The sequence below is a fragment of the Fistularia commersonii genome, chromosome 1 (assembly GCF_037954325.1).
Source record: "Fistularia commersonii isolate RoL2024-O1a breed Wild chromosome 1, RoL_Fcom_v1.0, whole genome shotgun sequence".
Taxonomy (NCBI): domain Eukaryota; kingdom Metazoa; phylum Chordata; class Actinopteri; order Syngnathiformes; family Fistulariidae; genus Fistularia; species Fistularia commersonii.
In genome coordinates this window covers 1,026,404-1,050,217 of record NC_141284.1, presented here as the reverse complement: position 1 = coordinate 1,050,217, position 23,814 = coordinate 1,026,404, and the positions used below count along the sequence as shown (strand labels likewise).

The 23,814-nt window shown below is 51.2% G+C and overlaps 2 protein-coding genes across 3 annotated transcripts; both read right to left on the bottom strand.

The window, feature by feature from the left end:
- Window positions 1-1,032: 1,032 nt before the first annotated feature.
- Window positions 1,033-10,661, bottom strand: ttc14 (tetratricopeptide repeat domain 14). Of its 2 annotated transcripts, XM_086174698.1 has the most exons (13): window positions 10,112-10,661; window positions 8,687-8,814; window positions 8,331-8,530; window positions 8,155-8,239; window positions 7,021-7,150; window positions 6,782-6,937; window positions 6,615-6,686; window positions 6,422-6,541; window positions 6,213-6,335; window positions 6,005-6,122; window positions 4,181-4,287; window positions 2,077-2,261; window positions 1,587-1,972 (listed from the first exon to the last, which is right to left on the bottom strand). In XM_086174698.1, exons 1-13 carry the CDS (start codon window positions 10,243-10,245, stop codon window positions 1,719-1,721), a joined length of 1,812 nt encoding a protein of 603 aa, XP_086030824.1. In that variant the 5' UTR covers window positions 10,246-10,661; the 3' UTR covers window positions 1,587-1,718. The 2 variants fall into 2 exon arrangements, with proteins under 2 accessions (XP_086030733.1, XP_086030824.1); XM_086174607.1 differs by having other exon boundaries at window positions 1,033-2,261.
- A 10,334-nt stretch (window positions 10,662-20,995) lies between these two features.
- LOC147237002 (G2/M phase-specific E3 ubiquitin-protein ligase-like) lies at window positions 20,996-23,775 on the bottom strand. The gene is made up of 6 exons (XM_086174489.1): window positions 23,642-23,775; window positions 23,458-23,541; window positions 23,203-23,348; window positions 22,625-22,863; window positions 22,442-22,551; window positions 20,996-22,376 (listed from the first exon to the last, which is right to left on the bottom strand). The coding sequence occupies exons 2-6, from the start codon at window positions 23,536-23,538 to the stop codon at window positions 22,215-22,217; spliced, it is 738 nt and encodes a 245-aa protein (XP_086030615.1). The 5' UTR covers window positions 23,539-23,541; window positions 23,642-23,775; the 3' UTR covers window positions 20,996-22,214.
- Between the last annotated feature and the right edge of the window lie 39 nt (window positions 23,776-23,814).

Genomic DNA, 23,814 nt, shown 5'->3' with positions numbered 1-23,814 from the left:
CTACACCACCTTTCCTCCATGGAAGGTCACGCCTGGAGCCAATCCCTGCTGTGATTGGGCGAGAGGCGGGGTTCTCCTGGACCAATCACATATCGAGACGTTCAACAATTAACCCTCTCATCCAAACATCTGGACCATGCAGGGTCTCCAGTGAACCTCCTGCACGTGCTTGGACTGCTGGAGGAACCCAGAGGAACCCCACGCAGAACCCCTGTGTGGAGACTCCACACAGGAAAGGCCTCGGGTGGGAATCCGGGACCTTCTCGCCGTCTAAACCTGGAAGATTCGGTCACTGGGAGAACATGGAGGCTCCACACAGAGAGGAACCCTGTGAGAATCCAACCAGAGACCTTCTGGCTTCCAGACGGAGATCAAAAATCAGCTCATCTTCTCGCATTTCTGACTGTTTATAGAAACACAGATGTTGAAGACTGGAAGAAGATCTCCATGTGAGGGTCTGGAGGCCGGAGGCTCTCCTGCAGCCACATTTCAGATTAAGACATCAGGCGTGAGACAGGAAGGACAGGATCAGCGTGTGTGTGTGTGTGTGTGTGTGTGTGTGTGTGTGTGTTGCATTAGCTCTGGAGGATTCTTGCTTATATTAGTGCTTAATCTGCCCTAACAAGATAGACGGCGGAGGCTCTCCACCGCTCTGCTGCTGATGGAGCCCGTAATGATGGAGCGGCGAGCGGCGTTTAGCAGCTAAGCCCGTGCTAAGCTACTTTGGAGCGGGGCGACGCACAGCTGGTCACACAGCCACTGGAGTGTGTGAGCGAGAGTGTGTGTGTGTGTGTGTGTGTGGTTTTTGAAATTAAATCAAACATGTGACACCAAGTGGCTTCCAGCAGTGATTCTGGAGGAACCTCATGGCTGTGAGGGGGCGGAGCTAAGCTAACCTCCACGCCATCCTGGTTAGTTTCCATCAAATCCTGAGGTCTCCTGGTCGAGAAGAACTAGCGTTGAGGGGCAACGGCGCCCCCTGGTGGCCACCGCGCGAAGTGCGCCTTACGAAAGAAACGAGACGACGTGAGCTGCGGTTCTGACAGCGTAGATGCTTTTATTGACGTCTCGGTGTGGATTCGTTCACGGGAGCGCGGGGGGACGCACGGCCGCGGCGGGGTCACGTGACGGACAGGAGGTTCGGGAGGATGTCGGGGAAGATGGCGGCTGGCGGCAGACGTGCAGTAAGGCATGGCATCCGCGAAAAACACCCTCCGGTTAAGAGGGGAACGTAACACAAAAAAACGAGCGACGAAAGCCCGTCCACCATCTGGGGGGACGTTACCGCGTGAATCCGCACCGACGAGGGTTAAAGGGAGATCGCTCGCCACGTCGCCTGCTGGTTAGCTTAGCATAAAGAAGCTAACTAGCAGAAGCCGGGGGGGACCTCCTCAGGCCGGGTCTACTTCCTGGGCCTGCCGCCCTTGTCCTTCTCAAACTGTGCAATTTGGTTAAAGATGTCCAGCAGGTTTGCAGGCAGGGCTTTCCCGGGCCGACCTTCCGCCCCGCCGCCGCCGCCGCCGCCGCCGCCGCCGCCGTCCTCCTCCTCCCGCCCTCTCCTGACCTCCTCCCCCCTGCTCTCGGACCTGGCCCCGTCCAGCGAGCTCCTCCTGGACGAGTCCGGCTTCGGGCCGGATTTGCGCGAGAAGCCGGACTCCACGGAGGAGCAGGACTCCTGGCGGCGGCTCCCGGCCTCCGAGCCGCTCCTCCTCCCGCTCTTACTCCACCTCTCGCGTTCTCCGTTGCTCCTCCCTTCTCCTTCCGGGCTCCTGCTGTCCCTCCTCTTCCTCCTCGCCGCGCTCCCGCCCTCCTTCCCCCTCTCCCGGCGCGAGCCGTCCGAGTCTTCGTCGTCCGAGGCGGCGGACAGGGAGTACAGCTGGCAGATCCTCCTGTCGTCCGCCGCTCCGCCCTTCCTCCTCCTCCCCGCTTCCTCCTCCACCTCCATCTCCTCCACGGCAAATCCGGGGCCTCCCTTGCGGTTGAGGAAGGTGGCGGAGGTGTTTGGAGGTGCGGGGAACCACTCCAACTCCTCCTCCTCCTCTTCCTCCTCCACCCTCCTCTTCCTCTCAGCCTTACCCTCCTCGGCCCGCCGGCGCCGCTTGCCGCCGCGCTCCGACTTCCGCCGCTTCCTCCTCTTCTTCTTGGACCTCCGGCGGGAGGAGGAGGAGGACGACAGCGAGGAGGAGCTGCTGGAGGACGAGGAGGACGAGGAGGTCGAGGAGGAGGAAGAAGAGGCGGATCGCTTGCGTTTTTTCTTCATCCTGGAGGAGGAAAGATGAAAACTGAAGCAGGCGCGGGACGCAATCCTCATTTCGAGCTTCGACCGTCCAAACACTCGCCCGTGCGTCGACACACACATCCAGCTAGACGTCTACCTGAACGTCCACAGCGCTTCAGCGGAGGGGTTTTCAGATGTTTATCTTCGTGATCCGAGATGCGAGCGTGGCGCCGTGAAGTGGCGTTTAAAGAGGTTCGGACGCGGCGCCGCCACGAGCCGGCCCAGAGAAATTGGTTTGGTTTGACGGTTTTAGACATTAAGTGGAGCAAACGTGTGCATGTTACATTTAGCGTAGCATTGTAGCATTAACGTGGAGCTAGTAAGTTAAGAACGGAGCCCCAAGTGGAAAACTCCCCGAACCTCTTCCTCCACAGTCCGTAGAAGCAGAGTAGCCTGCAGCCTTACGGAAGCCTAGTTAACCTACTGTTGGTGAAAACTAGTTACTAGTTACTAGTTAGCGGAGCCTGATGTTGACAGTAGAGTTGGTGTTCTTGTTCCAGATCTACATTATGATACTGCAATCTTCCAATTCAAAGCACCTTTTCCTTTCTTCTACCTGAACTCCACTCCTGCTCCCTCAGCGATCGGATTTTTCACTTTAGACACACAACCAAGTCTTTTTATCTTCTCTTGTATTTTTAGAACATTATCATACATTTTCTCGTCCATTTACATTCTCGACTCGGCGCATACACATCGACGTCGCAACTTGGAGGTTTTTTCGTGAAGTGAATATCGGTCAAAGTCGTAACTCTTGAATTGTCATTAAGCGAGGAGTGACTGTACACTTAATAAAACCAGTAACATCTCTTTTAGAAAATATATATTTTTTAAAGCATTATTTGTCATCGATGAAGTGGTGGTGGGAACGTATAGATAATATTTCCATTCATTCCAACGCAGAAATGTCATTTAAAAACCAGCAGACTGAGTGAGCAGCTCTGACACGGAGGCAATACCCATCCGTCCATCCATCCATCCATCCATCTATCATTCACCATCATCCATCCATCCATCCATCCATCAACTATCATCCATCCATCCATCATTCTAACCATCCATCCATCCATCCATCTATCATTCACCATCAACTATCATCCATCCATCCATCATCCATCCATCCATCATTCTATCCATCCATCCATCCATCTATCATTTACCATCAACTATCATCCATCCATCCATCATTCTATCCATCCATCCATCCATCCATCCATCCATCCATCCATCCATCCATCTATCATTCACCATCAACTATCATCCATCCATCCATCGTCCATCCATCCATCTATCATTCACCATCAATTATCATCCATCCATCCATCATTCTATCCATCCATCCATCCATCCATCCATCCATCTATCATTCACCATCAACTATCATCCATCCATCCATCGTCCATCCATCCATCTATCATTCACCATCATCCATCCATCCATCCATCCATCTATCATTCACCATCATCCATCATCCATCCATCCATCCATCATCCATCCATCCATCCATCATTCTATCCATCCATCCATCCATCTATCATTTACCATCAACTATCATCCATCCATCCATCATTCTATCCATCCATCCATCCATCCATCTATCATTCACCATCAACTATCATCCATCCATCCATCGTCCATCCATCCATCTATCATTCACCATCATCCATCCATCCATCCATCTATCATTCACCATCATCCATCCATCCATCCATCCATCCATCTATCATTTACCATCAACTATCATCCATCCATCCATTGTCCATCCATCCATCCATCAACTATCATCCATCCATCCATTGTCCATCCATCCATCCATCAACTATCATCCATCCATCCATTGTCCATCCATCCATCCATCAACTATCATCCATCCATCCATCATCCATCCATCAGTTGACTCACCTCTTCTCCTCTTTCAGGATCTTACGCAGCTTGTCTGCACTGGTCTGTCCTCCTCTGGGCTTCAGCTCCTCCTTGGCTCGCGCTTCTTCACGCAGGCGGATTGATTTCTTCACCGCCGCCGGGCAGAGCAACGCAACAACAACACAACAACAACAACAACAACAACAACAACAAAAAAAAAGGAACAGAAATGGCCGCCCGCCGCCCCCAGCGGGGAAATATTCAAACAAGCACCACCGACCCGAAGACACGCGGCAGCCATTTTGTTTTGGACGTCGGAGAGCGAAGGAGCGGCGGACGCGGAGGAGTGTTTACCAGCATGGAATCCCAGAGGCGGAGTCACGGCGCGTGTTTGACGGCGAGGCGGAGGTCACCGTGTCGGGACCAGGGACGTGGCGCGCAACGGCGTCCAGAAGAAGAGGAGGAGGACGAGGAGGAGGAGGAGGAAGAGGAGGAGGTGGCGTTGTCGTGTTGCAGTGGGAGGTGTGTTTTTGCGGTGGTGCGCCGACGAGGTGGCGGCCGGAGGGTCAGAAGGCGCGGACACACACACATGCACACACACACACACACACACACAAGGAAACACCTCATCAGTATTACAAAACACAGCTGTGACGGCAGACGAGCTGCAAGGGTGGCGCGATCCACCGCCACGCTGGGATTCGGCGCCACCCTGACCTCTGACCCCTGACCTCTGACCCCGGAGCAGTCTACTTCCTGGATCCTGGATAATCTTCAAATTTAAAATGACATTTTAAAAATGAACCAACTTAAATAAAATATATTTAGATTAAATACTCTATTATTTTCAAAAGCCACAGGGAGCATCAGACGGAAATGTATAAATATACACACTTATGTACACTATGCACACACTATGTACATACTATGTACATAGTGTGTGTACTATAGAGTCCCCAGTTGTATACGGTTGTATCACAAAAATCTTTCTTGGTACAAATGATAGTTTTTCCTTCCACCTTCCGGATCTTATTTTGAAAAACAACTGTCTCTGCCTTCGTCTCACAGCCGCACTGAACTCTTGCTGAACCATCTCGCGCCTCAGCCAGCACAAGCTAACCCTCGGAAAAAAAACAAAACCGAGCCAGGAAACGTCGCCGGAGGGCTTTTTCATGAGGAAACCAGCAAAAGTTGAGAAGACAGAAGTGACGCAGACTGCCGGTGAAAAAGAAAGCTGCATTGAAAAGAAAATAATCAGGATTCCTACCAAAGGTGCGGGTTGTTATAATGAAGCCATAAAACCCTCAAAGCTTTATTTTCATTTATCATCTTTTATATGATAGTGCAAAATGATTGTCACGGCCTAATATAAAATCATGGTTGTATTCAGATTAAATACTGTGAACGGACAAGATTTTAACCGGTCGGCAGAAACATTTTCATACATGAAACCGCAGCTATAGATGATATAAATTCCATAGATGCTGTACATACTGTTAAAATCGTACGTGCTCCACTGTGCAAACTGTAAATACCGTCCACACTACAAATCCTGCAAACACGCTTTCCCGCAAACGGCGGTTAAATTGAAAATAAAATATACACCGCATTTCCTGTTTATCCTGTTTCTCCTGTAAATACTTTTTGGGCGCTAAGCTGCACGTCCTGGGCTCATGCTTGACCTGGAGTCATGAGGTTGAGCTACAACGTGATCTCCAGCCTGGTCCATCAGGTGACGCCTGGCTCCAGACCGCCAACGTGGATGAGGATGTTTGCTTTGACAACACGGAAACGTCAGGCGGCTCCGGTGAACACCTCTGTGTGTGTGTGTGTGTGTGTGTGTGTGTGTTGTGTCCCGCTCACCTGTATGGTTTCGGTGATCTTGTCCAGGGCTTCCCGCGCTTCAGGGTTGGACTCGTCCAGAGCCAGGGCTCTTCTGTACAAACCCTCGGCCGTCACCAGCTTCTCCTGCTCCTCCAGTCTGCGGGCAGGACAGGTCACGTCCGGGGTGACGTCCGACGTGGACGCTGTGTGTGTGTGTGTGTGTGTGTGTGTGTGTGTGTGTACTCACTGCCTGCCCCGCTCCACCAGGGTCTGGCAGAGGTACTTCTTGGCGTTGCGGTGCTCCGGACAGCTGTCCAGCGCCAGCTCGAAGTCCGATATCGCCTTCACGATGCTGCCTTTGTTAGCGTAGCTGCCGGGGAGGGGAAAGCGGCATCACGGTGAGCGGCGGGGCGACCCAGAGACGGCGGGGGGACGGCGGGGGGACGGCGTACTCACAGGGCTCCACGGGCCACCAGGGCTTCCACGTTGTTGGTGTCGATCTCCAGCGCTTTGTTGTACTCGTTCATGGCGTCCACGTGCCGGCCGTGCTTGAAGTGGTCCACCCCGGCGCGGACGCTGCCGAGACCAAGCCCAGGGTTACTCGGCGACACGGGGAACTACGAGCCGAGGGAGGGAGGCGGGGCTTTACCACTTGAGGGCCCAGGACGCCGACTGCTTCTTCCTGATGGCGGCGGCGAAGTCGTCCTCTTGGAAGAGCTTGCTGCGGCAGAAGAAGTCAGGCTCGGTCACGGCTCCTCGCCGGCAGAAGTTACAACGGTCCCGTCTGTCCGGTGCCAGAGTGTCACCTCTGTTTACCTCTGGAGGCCCCTCATCATCGACGGCGGCCGGGTGTCGCTGACGCCCACGTTCCCCAGCAGGTACTCCACCACTGAGGGGTTCTGGTAACCGTGGCAACCCTTGAGTATGCAGGCGTAGGTCTCGCTGGAGTCGTTCGCCGCCCGGACGCTGCGGCTGGGCGTGGAACGGGGAAAGGCGGTTTGCGCGGCGTCGGCGTGGAGGAGGAGGTCCGGTGGCAGCGGGTCCGCGGGACGTACCTGTAGTGCAACGGCAGCTCCTCCCTGGTGATCACGCCCAGCTTCAGGTGCTCCCAGCCGGGGGACAGACAGGCTTGGAAGAGGGACACGGTGATCTTCTCCTGGTAGCGGTCGATGTCCTTCACTCCAGCTACGAAACCACAGGAGTGGAGACGGATTCGTGGTGCAAAACCGAGGTGGACCGACACACATCTACCGGCGTCTATTACGTGCTAGCGAGCTTTCACTTGACTCTCCAAACCACGGAGTCGAATGTGTTCTCGTCACGTTCCTAAAATGAAGGGTCTTGGGTTCGACTCTGGACCACCTCCCCTCTCCAGGAGGCCCTGGAGGCGCTGGATACGCTCTCCTCCCTTCAGAGGAATGAGCGAAGCTAACGCCCGACCTCCATCCCGCCTCGCCGCCTTCTCTCCACGTCGCAGTGGAGTTTACGATGATGGGGGAAGTCCGTCAAAAACGGTAAAAGAAAACCGGTTTTAATCTGAAAGCACCAAACCGACGGCATGAATGGCATGATCTCCTCAGAGATCCATCCCAGCCCGGGCCGCCGCCGGCTCCAGGAGGTTAGAAACAAACAGATTGAAAAACAGTTTTTCCCCAGAGCCTGAACACTTGAACCCTTGAACACTGAACATCCAGGAAAGTGCAAGAAGCCTTTTCTCCACCTTCCACTTTCTACATATTTATTATTATAGATGTTATTTGTGTGTGTGTGTGTATATATATATATATATATATATTTTTTTTTTTTGGTATTATATTTTATTCCTATCTTATATCACGAACCGGGAGAAGCTGCTATTGCTGTATTGTTGTTCTGCTGTTTAAGTTTTTTTTTCATTCCTCGGAATCTGTATATTTGGTTGCACTCTGCGGAACGACAATAAAAGTCTTGAATCCTTGAAAGAAGGTTTAGCCGCCGGCACTCGCTTTATGTTTACAAATAACAACAATACGGGGGAGACACGACCACGGCGGTTCCAGTGTTAACTGGGATGTTGGAGGATCGTGGCGCTTTGGGAGAAAATCCTCAGACGAGCGCTCGGGTCTCGTCCTTCCTGCTAAAATAACCAGAAATCCACAGCGCGCAAGCCGATCGTAACGTCCACAACACCCTTCTCAACCAACACCAACCTCTGATGAAGTCGCCTATCTGGTAGTAGGACAGAGGATCGTCGTGGCTGCCGGTGGACGGGATCTCCTTGATGTGACACAGAGCCTGAGGGTGGAAACGCAGGCGTGGACGTGAGACGGCTGGACGGTCGCCGGCGTCATCGAATCCGAGTCCCTCAGTCCACGAGTTGACCTACCGACAGCTCCAGGTCCTCGATGTCCCTCTTCAGCCCCCCCGCCATGCAGAGCAGCGTGAGGAAGAAGCCGTACTCCCGAATGTTGTTGATCCGGCCGATCACGGCGTCGCCCCTCTCCAGGTCCCTGTACAGCATGGCTCTTCTGTCCGCATAGGACACGTCCATGAAGAGCTCCAGCGGAGGCATGATGGCGTAGGGTTCTGAAGGGACAGACACAGCTCCGCAAGTCGTACCGCTATCACCTTCTCATCCCCAATGTTTTGGCCGGCTGAATTTCGGACGGTTCGTTCGGGGTCTTTTAACCGGAAGCGGACGAAATTAGCATCTGCGGCTAGTCGGCGCCGATCCACACCAACCTGCCGCCTCCTCCTCCTCATGCTGCTCCTCCTTAGGACACGCCGTCTTCCATCCTGGGCAGAAGAGGATGTCGGCTTTCCTGGCGATGAACTGCTCCACCAGGGGGCTGCCCTGCCCCTCGCCTCCGCTGCAACGAGCCAAGACCAGAGCCGGGCTTTCAGCGCATTCTCACTTTAGGTGTGAAAAACACAGCGGACGGTGGTCTTCTGAACAATGCAGCCGACAACCGAGGTCAGGAGACGGATGGACGGGTGCGGATGACAGGTTCATACGGCTTGTTTACTTCGACTTTCTCCCCCATTCTTCCTTTAATTATGGAGAAAACCGACAATATCAAACAAGAAGTCAGGTTCAACATTCTGCTGCAAACACCTGGTTTGCTTTCGGTGATCACGGGCTACAAGACAATGCACATTTGCAATCAGGTACGATAAAAGTTTACCTTTTGCTTCTTGGAAACATCAATATGTTGACTGTGACATATTCTGACCTTCTTCTTCTTCTTCTTCTTTCCCTTCAGGTGTCGCCACAGCGAGTCAACTTTCTCCATCTAACCCTGTTCTCTGGATCTTCCTCTCTCACACCAACTACCTTCATATCTTCTCTCACTGCGTCCATAAATCTTCTCTTTGGTCTTCCTCCAGACCTCCTGCCTGGCAGCTCCAATTCCAGCATCCGTCTACCAATATATTCTCTATCCTCTCCTCTGTCCATAACCCAACCATCTCAGTCTGGCTTCTCTGACCTTCTCTCCAAAACATCTAACATGTGCTGTTCCTCTGATGGACTCATTCCTGATCCTCTCCATCCTGGTCACTCCCAAAGAGAACCTCAACATCTTCATCTCTGCAACCTCTAGTTCTGCCTGCTGTCTTTTGGTCATTGGAACAGTTTCTAGTCCAAACATCATCGCTGGTCTCACCACTGTCTTGTGACATATTCTGACTTAAATGAAATCCTGGCTAGATCTCTGAAACCTGGCCTCGGTTTACAATCGGCTCTGCCGCTTGCCCTGAAAGTTTGATTTTCTGAGCACGTCTAGAAGATGGTTCACATCTGCAGGGGGAGGGCGTCATTTCCAACAGACAAGAAACGAAACCCACACTGCAGAATGAAGATCACTGGATATGTGAGGCCTCACAGAGGAGGCTCCGTGCAGTCAAGCCCAGTCTGATATTCTTTCCGCGCTATCAAATCACTATCCAGTAGACACTATTTGGACCCCAGTCTTTACGATGATCCACAGAAACCAAACATCCCACCAGCAGGAGCAAGTTTATGGCGAAAGCGGCCAAACACAACAGCCTTTAACCGGGGAGGGAACCTCGGACAGAACCCGGCTCACTGTGGGCGCCCTTCTGCATGGACCAGCCTGAGGGGGAAGCAAGGAAATCCTGGTCTTGGGGGTGTGGGAGGGGGCCTACCTGTCGTAGACGCCCTTGCACAGGTCGGACACCACAGCCTGGAAGTCCGGGTTTTCCGTTTGCTCGCACTTGAGTTTGTTAAACAGCGAGTCTCCGTGAAACGCCAGGCACTGTTTTAGCAGGTCCCGGTCCATCCTGCTACCACATCGCCGGGGTTGCGCCTCAAAGCACGACGGCGGCCGGGACACGGCGAATCCGGCGTCCGGCTCGCCCGAACGCCGGCATTTAGATTTCCAGACTCGGTTGAGGACCGATTTGTACGGGTTTACCGCTGGAAACTAGATTTTTCTATGTCATATGTTATAGCAACAGGCTAAGTTAGCTGTCGTGTCTTGCTATCAAAACAAACCTCAAACATGCTAAAGTTAGCGGCGCTTTGCTCTTATTTTTTGATTTTGTTCGCAAAACAGACAAAATCCAGACATACGGATGTGTCCAGAGCTCCCTACAGAAGCCCGGTGGATATTTTCGCCTGTTTTCGTCCGACAGAAAGCCGCGCCGCGTCCAAACTGCTGACCTTTGACCGCACCGTAGCCCGAGAGCCTCGCTCTGAGCAGCCCTAAGCGTCTCTGCGCATGCGCAGGAGTGTTACATTTAAAAACGACCGTGTGAAACAAGTTCCGCTTTTGCAAATAGTTCCGCCCTGGATGTGAGCAGAGATTAGTTTAGATCAGGGCTGTCACACTTTTTCACCTTGTGAGCTACTTTTCAAATGACTGTGTGAAAATGATTCACTAAAAATGCTGAATATGTATTTATTTATATATCTACTGAGAATGCTTAACACAATAAATCTTTGTGGATCTTGCATAGCTGCATGAACCCTTATGGCACACAACAACAGAGTACTTTTTTAGTAAATACCTTATTCTGATGACTGGAATGGAGTCAGCAGCATAGTTGAAGTTAGCTGCGAGAAAAGTGACTGCTGTTCTGACAGCTGGGATTTTGGTTCTTTCACCTTTCTCCCTCTCGGCTCACTTTTCGGAGGGAAGTCAGTGCTGTAGTTTTTATGATCGATCTGAAAATGCCGCTCCACATTTCTCTTTTTCGGGATAGCAATCGCAGACCGGTAGATGAGGCAAGCACACTTTGAAAATGACATGGTCCAAAAAAAAGTCCACCTCCCATTCCGTGTGGAAGTGATACATTTTAGTCTTTTTACTTGGTCCAGCTCCACCACTTATTTTTATAACCCACACATTTAGAAGACATAAATTGGAGGCTAACTCGCTAGAATACGCCATTATGTGCACATGCGCAGTGACGCCGGTGTCAGAAAAGGTCAGATTGCACTGACCGACTGTCAGTCAAGTGACAGATTTCATAGTGAGGATGATAGGCTGACGTCTACGTTTTAATGCCATGCAATCTACACACACTACCTTTGCGATCGACCGGTAGATCGTGCACCTGGTTTAGATGCTTCGCCGTGTGAAGAATCCCGTTAGCCGTTAGCTAACTTCACACTTCTAGCCCAAAATGTAGATGTTCCTCTACTTCTTCTTCTTCTTTCGGCTTTTCCCGTTAGGGGTCGCCACAGCGAGTCAACTTTCTCCATCTAACCCTATTCTCTGTATCTTCCTCTCTCACACCAGCTACCTTCATATCCTCTCTCACGACGTCCATAAATCTTCTCTTTGGTCTTCCTCGAGACCTCTTGCCTGGCAGCTCCAATTCCAGCATCCGTCTACCAATATATTCACTATCTCTTCTCTGTACATGACCCAACCATCTCAGTCTGGCTTCTCTGACCTTCTCTCCAAAACATCGAACATGTGCCGTCCCTCTGATAGACTCATTCCTGATCCTCTCCATCCTGGTCACTCCCAAAGAGAACCTCAACATCTTCATCTCTGCAACCTCTAGTTCTGCCAGCTGTCTTTTGGTCATTGGAACAGTTTCTAGTCCAAACATCATCGCTGGTCTCACCACTGTCTTGTACACCTTTCCTTTTATTCTGGCCGATAGTCTTCTATCACATAGTACCCCTGACACTTTTCTCCAGCCATTCCAACCTGCTTGGACCCGTCTCTTCACCTCTTTTCTGCACTCTCCGTTGCTCTGGACTGTTGACCCTAAGTACCTGAAATCCTCCAGCTTCTTGATCTCCACTCCCTGTAGCCTCACCGCTCCACCCGAGTTCCTCTCATTCACACACATATATTCTGTCTTGCTGCGACTAACTTTCATTCCTCTCCTTTCCAGAGCATACCTCCACCTCTCTAGATTTTCCTCTACCTGTTTTCTGCTCTCACTACAGATCACAATGTCATCCGCAAACATCATGGTCCATGGGGATTCCTGTCTAACCTCATCCGTCAGCCTATCCATCACCATTGCGAACAAGAAGGGTCTCAGAGCTGATCCCTGATGGAGTCCCACCTCCACCTTGAACTTCTCGGTTACTCCTACAGCACACTGTACCAGTGTCTCACAGCTAGCATACATGTCCTGCACCAGTCTAGCATACTTCTCTGCCACTCCAGACTTCCTCATACAATACCAGAGTTCCTCTCTTGGCACCCTGTCATATGCTTTTTCTAGGTCTACAAAAACGCAATGCAACTCCCTCTGGCCTTCTCTGTACTTTTCTATTAGCATTCTCAACGCAAATACTGCATCTGTAGTACTCTTCCTCGGCATGAAGCCATACTGCTGTTCACAAATGCTGACTTCTGCTCTCAGTCTAGTTTCCACTACTCTCTCCCATAACTTCATTGTATGGCTTATCAACTTTATCCCTCTGTAGTTGCCACAATTCTGCACATCCCCTTTATTCTTAAAAATAGGCACCATCACACTTTGTCTCCATTCTTCAGGCATCTTCTCACTCTCTAAGATCCTGTTGAATAATCTAGTCAGAAAATCTACCGCTGCCTCTCCTAGACACTTCCACACCTCCACAGGTATATCATCAGGACCAACTGCTTTTCCACTCTTCATCCTCTTCAATGCCTTCCTCACTTCACTTTTACTAATTTTTGCTACTTTGTGGTCTACGATAATCACCTCTTCTACCCTTGCCTCTCTTTCATTTTCCACATTCATCAGCTCTTCAAAGTACTCTTTCCATCTTCCCATCACTCTTCTAGCATCTGTCAATACATTTCCCTCTCTGTCCTTTATCACCTGGACCTGTTGTACATCCTTTCCATCTTTATCTCTCTATTTCACCAACCTGTATAGCTCATTCTCACCCTCCTCACTATCCAACCGAGCATACAAGTCATCATAAGCCCTTTGTTTTGCCTTTGCTACCTCTATCTTTACCTTTCGCCGCACCTCCCTGAACTCCTGTCTGTTCTCTTCAGTCCTCTCAGTATCCCACTTCTTCTTCGCTAACCGCTTTCTCTGTTCTCCTGCACTTCCTCATTCCATCACCAAGTCTCCTTATCTACTTTCCTTCCAGATGACACACCAAGTACTCTTCTACCTGTCTCCCTGATAACACTAGCTGTTGTTGTCCAATCATCTGGAAGCTCTCCCTGACCACCCAGACCCTTTCCCAACTCCTCCCTGAAAACCATGCAACACTCCTCCCTTTTCAGCTTCCACCATTTTGTCCTCTGCGCTGCCTTTGTCCTCTTCATCTTCCTTGTCACCAGAGTCATCCTACAAACCACCATCCTATGCTGTCTGGCTACACTCTCACCTACAACTACTTTGCAGTCACTGATCTCTTTCAGGTTACCTTGTCTATACAAGATGTAGTCTACCTGTGTGCTCCTACCTCCGCTCTTATAAGTTACCCGATGTTCCTGTTTTTTCTGGAAAAAGGTGTTCACTACAGCCATTTCCATCCTTTTTGCAAAATCTACCACCCTCTGTCCCTCGGCATTCCTATCCTGGATACCAAATCTGCCCATCACTTCTTCATCCCCTCTATTGCCTTCACCAACATGTCCATTGAAGTCTGCACCAATGACCACTCTCTCATTTCTGGGAATATTCTGCATCACTTCATCTAACTCATTCCAGAACTTCTCCTTCTCTTCAGATTCACATCCCACCTGCGGGGCATAGCCACTAACAACATTGAGCATCACACCTTCGATTTCCAGTTTCAGACTCATAAGTCTATCCGACCTTCTTTTCACCTCTAGGACGTTCCTAACAAACTCCTCCTTCAAGATAACTCCTACTCCATTTCTCTTCTTGTCAGTACCATAATAGTACAACTTAAAGCCTGCTCCTAAGCTTCTAGCCTTACTACCTTTCCACCTGGTCTCCTGGACACACAGTATATCCACCTTCCTTCTCTGTATCATGTCCACCAACTCTCTACCTTTTCCTGTCATAGTCCCAACATTCAAAGTCCCTCCTCTCAGTCCCAGACTCTTTCCCTTCCTCCTCTCTCTCTGCTTCCGAACACGCACTCCTCCTTTTCTTCTTCTTCTTGTTCTTCCACCCACAGTAGCCCAATTTCCATTAGTACCCTGTAGGTCATCAGTACCAATGGCGGTCGTTGTTAACCCGGTCCGCAACCGATCCGGTATGGTATAGTTTTGGTTGTCTCGCATATTTGGTTTTGGCAAAAGTTTTACGCCGGATGCCCTTCCTGACGCAACCCTCTGCATTTATCCGGGCTTGGGACCGGCACAGGGAGACACTGCTCCGTGAACCCCCCAAGGCAGGCTTGGAGAGACACGGGCCAGTGCCGCCCTGAGGCTGCATTGTAGATGTTCCTCTACAAGCCCTGGAAACCCCTCTGAGGCGGAGCAGGCCAGAAGAGCTTGGACTTCTTTGGGCTCAAATTCACTCGCACATTTGTTAACTCCCTGGTGGTAGCAGCGCTGCTACGCAGGGCGCTACCAAGCCGGTCGGGGGGCAACCATGGTTGTGGTTGTCTTGCCCACGGGCACGACGGCATGCAGACGGGGAGGCTCTATCAAGCGAGCCACCGCTGCAATGAAAGCGGCGGAGAAGTGACCTGGCGTACATGTGTTACATCAATAAGTGCAACAGAATGGAGCCACAGGAGTGTTTGAATTCATATCAGATTTCAGCAGGCACGCCTGTTTGGATAGAGGGCGACGGTTTCCTTGTATCAAATTCAGCTTTACCGGAATCCAAGACTTTGATTTGTATGTTTACCTTCCTGAAGGTTCTGCCCAAATGCTTCCAGCGCTGGTTAAACATTCACGCCGTGGTGCCAAAGGCCCTTTGGCAATGGAGGAACTTTTTGCGGTTCCTGGCGGGGTTTCAGGAGTGAGGCAGTTTCTTGGTGCATTCAGACAGCTGGGGAACTCAGGGACTGCAGCTCCTAGAACCACTTTAGCTCCTTCTCTGAGGCAGGATTTTTTTATGGTTTCATAGGAACTCGGTGATTGGTGGACTGCGGAGCGACATTTTTAAAAATGATCGCGATCACAGGTCAACTGTTTTCTCGGGACACGACGGAGCGACAAAGAGGTCCGAGCTCTTCTGGGCTGCTACATACGACATCTACATTTTGGCAGATAAAATTAGCTAGCAGCTAACAGGGTTCTTCACATGGTGAAGGAGCGCAGGGAGAAGATAGTCCATGTTATGATACCATGAAGGCTGCGGCAGCTTCCGCCTCCATGTCATCCATGTCGTCTTCCTCTTCTTCTGTCCAAACCTTCTTGGCGTGGAAACTGGATTTGAGTTCTTCAGTGCTGGGATGATGAGTGAAAAAATTAGATTTCAACAAGAATTCCCCATGACCTGGACGACTGAGAACCTCCACAGACATCTTCTGGGATGAAATTGGTTCTGGACTGTAGCAAAGCTGGTCTAGATGTCGTTTTTTTTATTGGTATCTGCGCTGACTCATTGAAACCCCGTGCATGTTAAACCACATCAGGTGTGTGACATTCCTGTTCCAGAGTTCTGTGTTATCTGCCCTTTCTAAATGTTAATGAGGCCGGTTGAATTTCTAGGCCTGTCTCAAGAAAGACGAATTAAAAAAAAAAAAAAAAAAAAAAAAAAAAAGAGAACGCCACGTCCCCGGGCATAAAGTCATAAAAACAACTGGACCGTTGCAGAAGAAAATGTCCCTGTTTAATCCTCCGTGCCCAGCAGGTGATGAACCCCCCCGTTTGGTTCCTGATGCCTTCAAGGCCGTGGAGTCAGATGAGCTCCGCCAAGCTGGACGGGGTGTTTATTTTGTATTCCTTCCAGCCCGTATTGTGCAAACAATAGGCTGTGATTGTCACCTGGTTTTTCAGGTTATGGGCGATGGTGGCGAGGGAATAGGGAGGAGGGCCGGGGGGGGGCGGAGCCACTCCCGGACGGCGTCGGGCCGGGGATACGGCGAGGAGGCAGAGGCTGACGGGCATCGTCCACGCCGCCGTCGCAATGGAGGGACGGGTCCTCTGCTGGGTGGTGTTGGCCTGGTGTTTCCATGCATCTTCTGGACAAGGTAACCATCGGCCGGTCCTGGGACGTCCCAGGTCTTGCCCGTTCTGAGATGATAAGGAATTTTATTCATGGCCGAGGCGACAGGTCACTGCTTTACTTGACCGGGTCGGAAGGGAAGTAACTGTGAGTGTGTTATAACCGTGGTACAAAGGTGGTCGTTGAAAATTGTAGCATTAACCAACCATAACTTGACAAGGTTGTTATGATATATAACGGTAGCATTAATCAGTTACGGCTTCACAAGGTGGTTATAACAAGAACAGACACGGTCATTATACGGTAGCATTAACTAGTTCTTAACTTTACAAGCTGGTTGAACCATAGTATTAGCCAGTAATACCGTGACAAGGCGGTTGTAACCGTAGCATTTAACTGGACGTAGCTGCTTCGCATCCAGTTCACATTTCCTTTGTATGCTAAATTGAAAAGGTTACCATGGCATGACAATGCTGATTTGTATACGGAGTGCATGTATTACATCCCTGACCCCGACCCGATACTGAGGTACTGCAAGACCGCAGTACTACAAAACTGTGGTATGACAGCCCGACAGTACTACAGTGGTGCGGGAGCTAACATGAATTCAATCTGTTTTTAAAGGTTCGACGACGGAAATGAATCCAAGTGTATGGACAGATCCCATCGACCCCGCCTTTGTCTCCAATTCAACTTCCCCCACTGCCACTCCAACCGACGTCAATGTTGCCTCAAACACCGATGACGATAACTTGGCTACACCTGATACTACACCAACTGCCTCTGGTGGCTCCGTTGATATCAACGTTGTTGCAGAGACAACGGATACCAACCTAGCTACACCTGATGCTACACCAACTGCTTCTGGTGGCTCTACTGACGTCAATGATGTTGCAGACACAACTGATACTAATTCAGCTACACCCAACGTCGCACCTACTGCCTCTGGTGGTTCCACTGATGTCAATGTCGTTGTGGAGACAACAGATACCAACTCAGCTACACCTGATGCTGCACCAACTGCCTCTGGTGGCTCCACTGACGTCAATGTTGTTGCAGAGACCACCGATACCAACTCAGCTACACCTGAAGCCGCACCAACTGTCTCTGGCAGTTCCACTGATGTCAATGTTGTTGCAGACACAATGGATACCAACTCAGCTACACCTGACGCTACACCAACTGTCTCTGGTGTTTCCACTGATGTCAACCTTGTTACAGAGCCAATAGATACCAACCCAGCTACACCTGATGCTACACCAACTGCTTCTGGTGGCTCTACTGATGTCAATGTCGTTGTGGAGACAACAGATACCAACTTAGCTACACCCGATGCTGCACCAACTGTCTCTGGTGGCTCCACTGACGTCAATGTTGTTGCAGAGACCACCGATACCAACTCAGCTACACCTGATGCTGCACCAACTGCTTCTGGTGGCTCCACTGACGTCAATGATGTTGCAGACACAACTGATACTAATTCAGCCACACCCGACGTCGCACCAACTGTCTCTGGTGGTTCCACTGATGTCAATGTTGTTGCAGAGACCACAGATACCAACCCAGCTACACCTGATGCTACGCCAACTGCCTCTGGTGGCTCTACTGATGTCAATGTTGTTGCAGACACAACGGATATGACCTCAGCTACACCTGATGCTATACCAACTGTCTCTGGCAGTTCCATTGATGTCAACGTTGTTGCAGAGACCACAGATACCAACTCAGCTACACCTGATGCTACACCAACTGTCTCTGGTGATTCCACTGATGTCAACCTTGTTACAGAGCCAATAGATACCAACCCAGCTACACCTGATGCTACACCAACTGCCTCTGGTGGCTCTACTGATGTCAATGTTGTTGCAGATACAACGGATATGACCTCAGCTACACCTGACGCTACACCAACTGTCTCTGGTGTTTCCACTGATGTCAACGTTGTCGCAGAGACCACAGATACCAACCCAGCTACACCTGATGCTACGCCAACTGCCTCTGGTGGCTCTACTGATGTCAATGTTGTTGCAGACACAACGGATACTAATTCAGCTACCAGGGACGCTACACCAGCTGTCACCGGCGGTTCCATCAGCTTCGTTACTGACCGCAACTTGACTCCATCAGATGCTACACTGACTGGCCCTGTAGGTCCAACCAGCGTCAGCGTGGTCTCCCATACCCCCGATACTAACTCAGCTACACCCACTGACTTCAGTGCCGTCTCCAACACCGAGGATAACTTGCCTCCAACTGACTCCAGTGGTTCCAGCCACATTTCCCCTGCTGCCGGTACTGACCCAGCTACACCCACCCTTACTCCGACCATGACGAGTGGCCAGGTCCACACAGCTATGAGTTCCCAGACCACGGATGTGGATTCAGCAACAGCAACCGTGACTCAGACCACACCCAGTGGTTCAATCAACTCAGGTTTGAGTCCAACTACCAAGAGTACTGATTCAACTACACCAGCGCCAGTCGTCCCGGGCGATTCGCTCACAGAAGCAGGTTCAACCACCAGGAGTATCAACTCCGACACAACAAGCACTCCTGAAACAATCCCCCGTGGTTCAGTCAGCACAGGTGCTGGGTCAACTGCACTGACCGGGGATTTGACTTCGTCAGCTGCTCGGCTGATCACATATAATTCAGGAGCTTCAACGGTGGCTTCGGAGATTCCAAATGGGGGTTCAAGTACAGGGGCGCCACCTCCAGCTACCACAAATGATGAAACAACCACACCTGCCACTTTATCAACTCCATCTATGACTCCAACTATCCTACATACTGTTCCAAACCCCACAACTCTGGCTCCAGCAGCAACATCCTCCGGAAGCATGACTCCATCTCCAGTTTTATCATTGTCAAGTAGCGCCGTCACAATGACGACCTTCAGAAATGGCCACTTGTCAACTACGTCTACCGCTGGATCGTCTGCAAACGCAGCAACGTCTCTAGCACGAACACCCGCAGCCTCCACGGATGAAGATGGGAGTGGAATCATAACAACCTCAGCTCCAGACACAACAGTCGGCACTACATTCGAAGTCTTCTCGACTCATATCGCAACTGCTCCTCACACAACAAGGTCCAGCTCGAGCCAATTTACGGATGCTTCGTCGATAACTTCAGCCCTTCCGGGAACCGAAGAGATCACGGACACAACGACAATGACCTCACATGTCACGAGCATCGCAAGCCCAACGTCCCCAACGGGCAGGACACACAGCTCTACCACGACTCCTCTAGAAACCACGACAGCTGGAACTTCTCCAGATGTCACAACCTCGCCGCCAACTTTCACATCCCAAAGTACAACAGCAACTTCGCATTCCGCCCCGACACAAACGTTCACTACACCGACCCCCGAGCAGCCACCAACCACAGGCCAAACCACATGGACCACACTCGGGGTCACCTTGACAACACCAACCCCAGCTCTAATCACCGGTACGACGGCGTCCATCACCAGCAAGACACCGATGATGACGAGCGCTGCCAACACAACCGAGGCCATTATAACAAGCGGGACGACGTCCCAAAGTAGGTGGATCGTTCCTTTGACGCTTCCTTCGTCCTGCTCGCTCCTTCTCGGTCCACTAGCACAGGTCTTCTGAGGAAGATTTACAATGTGTAAATGTGTTGCTCCCCGTAGCCCTGTTGGCACTGGCGCACCTCCAAATGAGGATCACGACCAGCAGCGTGGTCACCAACCAGACCCTCACTGAGCTCATCAAAGAGGTATGTAAACACCTTGTAGTTACAACCAGAGGATAGTTCCTGACCTTCAAATAAGGTCCACTTAGACATCCGTCTTTGAGATCTGAATGTTTGCTCCTTGTTCAGTTTTTCAAGGAGAACACCTTGAGCGATGTGGTCCGAGGCGTCACTGTCACAAGAATCCAACAAGTCAAACCCTAGTCCAGGGAAGTGGGTGGACAACCTTGCTGTTTTGCGAATCTTGCGTTGTGTTTCCTGCATCAGAGAGCTGATGGTTTGTCGAGTCATCACGTCTTTGCTTTTCCCCAATAATCCTTCACTAAGACACCTGCTCTACCGACTGAGCCACCCCTAACATACATTTATATGTAGAGAGTGTAGCCTAGCAGCGTGATGGTGAGTGGCTAGCGCCTCCGCTTCACGGCAAGAAGGTCCCCAATTAGATTTTGGCGGGGGAGCCACCTGATAACATCGCAGTCCACAGAGATCCTAGTCCAAGGTCATCTGTCAGCCCGTCCATCACCTCTTCAAACCAGAAGGGCCTCAGAGTTGACCCCTGATCTGGCCCTACCTCCGCTTTCAACTCCTCTGTCACACCTCCTTCACACCTCTCCACTCTCACAGCTTGCATACATGTCCTGCGCCACTTCTTTGCCACTCCGGACTTCCTCATACAACTTCGGCTCCTCTCTCAGCACCCTGTCGTATGTTTTTTCAAGATCCCCAAAGGCACTCCTTCTGACCTCTGTTAACATTCCCGTGAGAATACTGCATCTGCAGAACTCGTCCTTGGCATGACACCATCCCGCTGCTTCTGCTACCCTTTCCCGCTGTGGCGAGAACAGTTTTAAAGGAACACTTGATATCTCGCCAGATCACGAGTCTTTTTTTCTAAACCTCGGACATGCCTGGAGATGCAGTTTGGACCTCACCTAACGAAGAAAGAGAGGAAAATGACTCAACAAACATGCACAATGCAGAAGTGAAACCTGATCGCCCACAGAGCCACCAGTGCAGTTTCTGTGCCGGTAAGACCAGTGATCAGGTGCCAGGGTTTACCCTGGTTTTCTCTTCCTGTTGTGGACAAGGAAATACGAGCCCTTTGGCACATCACCAAGTGATTGAGTATCGCGTTTAAAACAATCTGCCGGGCCGGCGGCCACGGCGTACGACATGTCCTTCTCTATTTATATCTTCTGGAACGGGTGGACGGAGAAGCACGTTGACCATCCTGACGCTCGCTTGGATTTAAAAGATGCTGTATTTTTCTAGAATCCACCTCCTGGCGCTACGTCTCAGCTAAGGGAATGTGTGTGTGTGAGTGTGTGTGTCGTTGTGGAAATGTTTAGGTTAAGAATGAATGAGAGGGTGAATGGTTGGATGTCTCTACAAGAGGCCCTGTGATTGGTCCAGGATGAATTCTGGACCAATCACAGCCGGGATAGGCCCCGGCACCCCCTGACCCTCACCGTAGGAAAAGCAGTGCAGATAGTACATAAATGAATTTTTTTTTTTCAATTCATTTTTATTTTGAATTAATATTTTTAAAATTATTGTCATTTTTGTGCTACACAGAAGACAAACATCCACTCAAGCTGTCTGTTTGTTTATATATATAAATGTATATATTTTTCCCATTATTTAATAAACTATACATTCTAAAAACACACTTTAATCACAAACCAAATTCATGATTACAAAACAAAGAAAAACACAGCTGGAAAAAAAAAAAAACATTTGACCGACACACGATTGAAGGGAAATGTTGAATATGGAAACTATCTGAGCTGGTGTTTCACTTATTCTCCTGTCCAACAACTTTGTATCGCTGCTCACTAACGGCTAAACCTTACCAAGACGTTACACACACACACACACACACACACACACACACACACACACACACACACACACACACGCACACACACGCCAAACCGCCCCATCAGAATCTCCAAAGCCAGAAACCAACGGTTGGCGACATTCTTCTCATTGTTTAGCATCTGGTGGGAAATAACCTTCAGCAGGACGCGCCGCTCAGCTGGCTCGTGCACGTGGATCCCAGGGCCTCGTGCACGGCCGTGTCCAGCAGAGCCGCGAGGTCGTCGCCGCCCCGCGGCAGGAAGAGCTCCAGGGCGGCGGCGGAGGCGTGGGGAAGACGCGGGCGCGACCCGATGGCGTCCTGGAACGACAACGACCTTCACGCGACCTCTTCCATCAGCGAGACATTTTGTAGCCGACACCGACCTGGGAGTAGAAGCGCAGCGAGATGGTCGAGGGGAACCCGAGGGGAGGAGGCCGCTCGCTCCCCGTGATGAAGGCGAGAAGGTCCTCCAAGGAGAAGCCGGCCCTCTGGTCTGGATGGAAGCAGGAAGGGACGGTTCGGGCGAGAGCCAATCGGAACAGGAGGACGCCGACGCCGACACTCACCGCCGATGGTGGCGAGGAGTTCCTCCCAGCGTCTGATGGTGGTCTCCTCCGCCGCCCTCAGCGGGCCGCCTGATTGGCTGTAGCGGACGGCGAAGAGCCGGCGGAAAGCGTCCAGGGTTAACGGCCGCCGCGCGCACGTCATCACCGGCGCGAACGCCTCCCAATGGGACCGGACGGCGTCCCACAAGCCGCCGCACGCGTTCAGGCCCTCGGAGAACTGGGAGATCATGGCGGCCGGCCTGGAGGACAAAGAGCCACCTTCAGCTCGCGGAGATGTTTGGAGGATTCAAAACCGTGGTTGCCAACCAAACTCCATTCAAAAAAACAGGGATTTAAGAGACGCCCGCTCCTGCAGCACCTGAGATGAACCCCAGGACCTTCTGCTGCCCTCTAGTGGTAGCAGAAGGTCAGAAGAAATGTTCTGGAGATAAGTCAGACTGACATGGTTTGGACATGGACAGTGGGATGGTGAAGATCTGCCAGACAGAAGGTCTGGAAGAAGACCAGGTTTATGGATGGAAGAGGACAGGAAGTCAGTGTAGAAGCAATTGGTGTGTGTGTGTGTGTGTGTGTGTCACCTGTAGTAGATGTAGTGTTTGACCAGGCTTGAGTAGATGAACGGCAGGTCTTCAGAGCTCGCCGTGGAGACTCCAGGAATCCCAAAGCTGGAGATCCAGTCACGCAGACCAGGAGACAACAGCGTGGCATCCATGCAGCTGCGCAGCTGGAGGAGAGCTGTGATCAGTGCACGTCTGCGCAGATGCTACCACGTGTGTGTGTGTGTGTGTGTGTGTGTGTGTGTGTGTGTGTGTGTGTGTGTGTGTGAGAGAGACCTCCTGCAGTCGGAGCTGCACTTCTTCATCTCCAACGTCCCTCCAGCTGAAGTCCTCCAGGGAGGCGTTGTGGCCACACATCAGCTGTGAGAAGATAACAACCTCTGAGACTTGACACACACACACACACACACACACACACACACACACACACACACACACACACAGGAGATGTCCACCAGACCTGGTAGAGGGTTGGGTGAAGACACCGTGGCCCCGGACCCCCGTGGAGCAGCGACCGGCCAATCAGAGCGCCCGCCTGGTAGTACCTCCTCTCCTCCAGAGCGCGGAGGTCGCAGGTGAGAAGCAGTCGCCCGGGACGACCCTCGAAGACGGCGCTCTGCTGGAGCTCCAGCA